Here is a 6,205-nt window from a genome sequence, read left to right on the forward strand (position 1 = left end):
CACACACCATCAGTGTGCTTGGTTTACCATCCTTCATCCTGGTGGTAGATGTCCTTTAAATAAAGGGGCGGGGTTTGACCTGATCCCATTTATGTTTAAGGTGAACCGCATGTGATCGCTAGCTAACGTCCGGTGTTTTGCATTGTGTACATGCAATACACTAGGTGCATGTTGCCAATCACATGCGTTTCACTGGAAATGTAGATGTACGTTTGTAAACTTAATCCAAACGCCACGTGTGAACGCACCAAAAGGATGCACAACCTTTCCTGTCTCCTCAGTAATTCCAAACCCACAGACATCAATGTGTCTGACACTGGCCACCAGACTCCCCCTGTACAAACTGTGTCCGATGCCGGGCACCAAGACCACCCAGTCTATGCTGTGGCCGATGCTGGCCACCCATACTCCCCCTGTCTAGACTTCCGATCCTGGACACCAAGACCCCCCAGTCTATGCTGTGGCTGATGCTGGCCATTCAGACTCCCCCTGTCTAGACTGTGGCATGCTCCGGCCACCCAGACTCCCCCTGTCCAGCATGTGGGCGATGCTGCCCACCCATTTGAAAATGTTTGTTTCATTTATTGTTATTTGGTAATTATCATATATATTCACTGTATCCAGTGTATGTCACAGGACAGCACAGTAAAGCAGTCACAGTGACAGCTCGATCCTGCCATTGGCTCTGTGTGCAGGAGCAGGCACTAACTTGGGGATGGGCAGAGCTCACTCCCGGTCACTGCAGGTCATGTGACTGGAGATCGTTGGTTTATACTGAGAAGCTGAGTACCGGTCACGTGACCAACTATCGGGCTACAAGTTGCAACAGTGAAGAGACTGTGGCTCGCAGACAGGTAGATGAAGAGGGGAAAATAGTCAGATGCGGATTTAGAGGCATTAACGCAACCATTGGTGAATACTAGCCTCTTCCTCTCTTTGCCCTGGAATTGAGTCTATTACACTCTGCCCACACTTCCCATGATGCCTTGTATTCTTTCATGAAGGAGCTCAGCAGCTAGTCCAATGAGATTCCAATCCACTCAGTGGCACATAGACTGTACATCCAGGATGTATTCTATGACTAACTAGTCATTATATATGAAGGGGGGATTTATCTATGCCCATGTGTGTGATGTAAACCCTCCACCAATTGGATATATCTAGAGGCTCCGGTCTCCTGATATATCCGGTAGCCAGTGTGACAGGTTGAAACCAAGCCCTGCCCCTTCTTGGCTCTGGCTACTGAGCAGTATAGTGTCCTGCGCTCGCTCACCCTTCACGCCTACTTTGCATGGAGGTGACATGAGGGTTAAATTGGGCACAATTCCTGCCTTGTATATAAGCTCTGCATTGCGAAAAAACATCACTGTGCTAAAAATATCTCTGCATTAGAAACCTTGCATGTAAAATATAGCTGGCAGCATGTACTGTATATCATACATTACAGGGGGATGTTCGCAGGGGTGCACCAGCCATGAGGCAAGTTGAGCCTCTTGCCTCAGGCAGCATCACCTGCAGAAAGACGGGGAGCAGCATCAGGGGTGCAGCCTCCTGACGCAAAGCAGAACTTTGTGTAACCTGATTAATAACTACTTGATAGGGTGTAGGGACTCAATTCTATAGCTCGCCCCAGGGAGCAGAGAGTTTAGGGTCACCCCTGGATGTTCGTAAAGTAGTTGCTCAACAGTAAAAAAGTGCTTCTGGAAAAAGAAAATTTGGAACCAGTCTTCAGATGGGGGGGGGGGGGGAGGCACAGGGGTTCTTCCTGAGACAAAAGCTTTTCCATAACTAACAATCTATCTCATATCTATCTATGCGGTTCATGGAATAAAGGTTCACCCCCTTTCAACACTACTTGGAGTGCTGCCTCTTCACTTTGATATCTATCTATCTCATATCTATCTATCTATCCATCTAATATCTATCACTATATCTATCTCTTATGTATCTATAAATCACATATCTATCTGTTATGATACTTTTAGCTGCACAAAAATATATTTCTGTATATTGTCCTCCTTTGTAGTATAGCTGCACCTGCTTCTTGACCTTCCAGATTTTGTCTCCTTTCTCCTTTGGGTAGAGACAGGTTTCATAGGACCGCACCCTGCGCTCTGCTGTGCCAGGGATCTGTGCTAGAGGACAAACTCCTCCGCACTACTCCATGAGCTCCTGCGCTTGAGCTCGCTGCTTCTGTCCTGCAGGGGGAGCCATGGTCAGCAGTATGTTAGAGTTCTGCAGAGCCTGTAATGAGAATAGGGATGGAGGAGCAGCCTGGTCCTTGCACTGATGGAGGGGAGCTCATCCCGGGACTGGCTGCCCGCACTGCGCATGCCCGTCACTCTCTCCCGTCATATAAGTAGGGGAGCTGTGCAGAGTTTGCCTCAGCCCGCACCATGAGCTCCTACAGCTACGACCCGTATTACAGCAGCTCCTATAAGCGCAGGGTGGTGGAGAGCGCGCCCCGACTACACATCAGGAGCAGCTATGCGTCCCCCAGCAGGAGCAGCTACTCGTCCTCCGTGCGCCGCAGCTATGCCAGCTCTTCCTCCTCCGCCGGCAGCACCTTCATCCCCAGCGCCGACTCCCTGGACCTCTCCCAGGTGGCCGCGATCAGCAGCGACCTAAAGATCGTCCGCACCCAGGAGAAGGCGCAGCTGCAGGACCTCAATGACCGCTTCGCCAACTTCATCGAGCGCGTGCACGAGCTGGAGCAGCGCAACAAACTGCTGGAGGCCGAGCTGCTGCTGCTGCGCCAGAAGCACAGCGAGCCGTCCCGACTACGCGACATCTACGAGCAGGAGGCGCGCGAGCTGCGCCTGGCCCACGAGGAAGCGGTCGCCGACCGCCAGAGCCTGCGCAACGAGCGGGAGCGCCTGGAGGAGTTGCTGCGGGGGCTACAGGGGAGGTACGAGGAGGAAGCCATGAGCCGGGAGGACGCCGAGGCCAGGCTGCTGGAGGTCAGGAAGGAGGCCGACATGACCGCCCTGGCCAGGGTAGAGCTGGAGAAGCGCATGGACAGCCTCCTGGATGAGATCGCCTTCCTGAAGAAGGTGCACGACGAGGAACTGGCACAACTTCAGTCCCAGATCCAGTACGCTCAAATCTCCCTGGAGGTAGATGTGGCCAAGCCGGACCTGAGCTCCGCCCTGCGGGACATCCGCTCGCAGTACGAGAAGCTCGCGGCCAAGAACATGCAGTCCGCGGAGGAGTGGTTCCAGTCCAAGTTCACCGTCCTGACGCAGAGCGCAGCGCGCAACACTGACGCCGTGCGATCAGCCAAGGACGAGGTGTCCGAGAGCCGGCGGCTGCTTAAAGCCAAAGCCCTGGAGATCGACGGCTGCAGAGGGGTGAATGATGCTCTGCAGAGGCAGATCCAGGAGCTGGAGGACAAGCAGAGCGGGGAGATCGCCGGCATGCAGGTACTGGGCTCCGCGGGGGAGGGGACGGCTGTCATCAGAGTGTGCAGAGTCACGATCTCATTACAAGATGGGAAGAGACTGCTGCGGGATGGAAGGGTATCAAGAGGTTAAGTAGCTGATGTCGCAGGTGGACATTAGAGGGGGAGTTACCTTTACATGAGCAGATCCATTTATGTGTATGGAAAGGGCTTATAAGTTTATAAGTGATGAAACTGATGATTTAAAAGTTGTGCAAAATTGAACAGTAAGATGTACTGGATCGGATAGCAACCATGGATAGGGCAGATCATGATTTAGGATGGATAGGATACATACCATGGATGGAGCAGATCAGGATGGATAGGATAAACACAATGGATAGGACAAATCATGATTAAGTGTGGATAGGATACACACCATGGATAGAGGAGATCAAGATGGATAGGATAGCCACCATGGATAGGACAGATCAGGATGTAGGATGGATAAAATACATATAAAATACAGATCAGGATTTAGGATGGATAGGATGCACACCATGGATAGAGCAGATATGAGGGGCAGGCTCTATAGACTTTCAGATCAGCACCATGGATGGGTAACATCCGATCAGGGTATATGGTGGACAGGGCAGATCAGTAAATAGTAAGGAGAGCATAGCCACCATGTGTAGGGCAGATCAGTAGATAGAGGATTAGTAAGTGGGACAGGTAAGGTATGAGGGCTAGGACAGGCACCATGGACAGTTCATGATCAGCACCATAGGTAGATTATATCGCCAGCTATCATGTGAAAGGATAAATCACCAGATTACCAGAAGCAGTATCAGCACCAGGGACAGCACCTATAACCAAGCACTATAGGGCAGACACTCCTATAGACCCCAGATTTGCTGTATCATCTATAAGTCGCTGTCACAATAAGAATAAACTTTTCATCCTCAGTGATTATTGATGCTCTGCAGTGATATGTAATAGGTCATGGTGCATGGGAATGGGTAAAGCTGGTGGGGTAGCTGGGTATGCTCCAGGGGTACCCACTCTACCCTGACTAGTGTTAGGTTGTGTAGCATCATGCATAGCACCACCATAGACTACAGAGCTGTACAAAGTCTAGTGCTTGTTCTTTCACCCATAGGATGCCATTAACAACCTAGAGGAAGAGCTGAGGAATACAAAGAGTGAAATGGCGAGATACCTGAAGGAGTACCAGGACCTCCTGAACGTCAAAATGGCGCTGGACATAGAGATTGCTGCATACAGGTATCGGCACCGATGGAGTTAATAATGATCATTTCTGTTGAGTTTTTTTTTATTATAGGCAGTTTTACATGGTTTTGCTATTATTTTTGTATCTATACTGACATCCTCGCATTGTAGTCTTGTAATGAGTTTCTTGCATCTTGTAATTTTGCAGAAAGTTACTGGAGGGGGAGGAGACCAGGTTGAGCTTCTCCGGCGTCGGAGCCATCACCAGTGGATACACACAAAGCGCTCCGATATTTGGGCGATCAGCTTACAGCCTGCAGAGCAGCTCCTACATCTCCACACGCTCCTTCCCCACCTACTACGCCAGCCACGTGCAGGAAGAACAGCTCGACGTAGAGGAGACCATTGAGTCGTCCAGAGCAGAAGAAGCCAAAGCAGAACCTCCAGAAGAGGATGAAGAAGAAGACGCTGCCGAGGAGGAAGGAGAGGAAGAGGGAGAAGGTACGACTCAATGGAACCAGCAATGATTATTCTACTTGAGTGGACACTCTTCATTTTACATTTGTCTCCACAGGTGAAGGAGAGGAAGAGGAAGGAGAAGAAGAAGCTGAGGGAGAAGAGAAAGAAGAAGAAGGGGAAGAGGAAGCTGCAGAGGAAGAAACCAAAGATAAAAAAAAATAATATAATAATATTCCTGCAGAACCACACTCAGATTTTCCAGCTAATACATTGTCCTGACACTCGCTCCCTTCCTGGTACACCACCTCTAAGAACCTGTAAGGTTCAGTTGTCTTCCATGCCTAGATCCGGACCCTCCCGCTTTACGCAGAGTCTCGCCCCACCCTGCCCAGCTTCCCCAGGTTGTGCATGGTTACTACAGGTGAGTCCACAACCCAGAGCTCCCACCCATTTCATTCCCGCACAGGGTTAATTTTTTGACATAGTCCTTGATTGAACCCCTTCACTGCCGCGCAACCAGCAGCCACCAATTCCATATAGCGATACCTCCACGCTCCAAGAATTTTTTCTTTAATTCTCAGTAAAACTGTAAGACAGTCTGAATTAAAGGAGAAATCCTAGGTTCTTGTATTTTTGTTTGGGTTCTGATCCCAGTGTTGCACCTTAACCCTTCGAGCACTGGACACTGCTGACTGCGAGGCAATGGAGAGCTGCAGCTGATGAATTTGTTGGCGGCTTTTGTGGCTCTGTGTACTGTAATCGCAATAAAGAGGTAATACAGCATCCGGTCAGCAAACTGACAACGTCATGGCACGAGTGTTTATTTCTCACCCTACTGTATGTTACCTACTAGCCCCCTCAGGGAGGGCAGGCGAACCTCTCTGATATCTGAAATCTCACCCATTTATCTATAACAAAAACACCTCCAAAGTCACGTGAAAATGAGCAGGGAAGAGTCATATTTTACATGAGATAAATCAAGTTTAGAGGCTGCTGATGGAGTGTCAATTCAGACGCCCCTATCTTCTGCTCCATAGTACCTAGAACCGTGCTGCTTGTGTCATATTAAAGATAAGAATCTCATCTTTCAGATCAGGGATTGTGTAAGCTACAGAACCACACGGCCAGGAATGGCTC

At 49.8% G+C, this 6,205-nt stretch overlaps 1 protein-coding gene across 1 annotated transcript; it reads left to right on the forward strand.

The window, feature by feature from the left end:
* The first annotated feature begins 2,278 nt into the window (after nucleotides 1-2,278).
* On the forward strand, nucleotides 2,279-5,871 carry NEFL (neurofilament light chain). Its single transcript, XM_072149410.1, has 4 exons — nucleotides 2,279-3,422; nucleotides 4,539-4,663; nucleotides 4,818-5,110; nucleotides 5,184-5,871. Exons 1-4 carry the CDS (start codon nucleotides 2,397-2,399, stop codon nucleotides 5,288-5,290), a joined length of 1,551 nt encoding a protein of 516 aa, XP_072005511.1. The 5' UTR covers nucleotides 2,279-2,396; the 3' UTR covers nucleotides 5,291-5,871.
* Nucleotides 5,872-6,205: the final 334 nt, after the last annotated feature.

This window comes from Engystomops pustulosus, chromosome 4 (genome assembly GCF_040894005.1).
Source record: "Engystomops pustulosus chromosome 4, aEngPut4.maternal, whole genome shotgun sequence".
NCBI lineage: Eukaryota > Metazoa > Chordata > Amphibia > Anura > Leptodactylidae > Engystomops > Engystomops pustulosus.

Coding starts and splice junctions, on each gene's coding strand:
- NEFL (XM_072149410.1), top strand. CDS start 2,397: ATGAGCTCCTACAGCTACGACCCGTATTACAGCAGCTCCTATAAGCGC. Junction 4,664..4,817: donor ATAGAGATTGCTGCATACAG/GTATCGGCACCG, acceptor GTAATTTTGCAG/AAAGTTACTGGAGGGGGAGG. Junction 5,111..5,183: donor AGGAGAGGAAGAGGGAGAAG/GTACGACTCAAT, acceptor TTGTCTCCACAG/GTGAAGGAGAGGAAGAGGAA.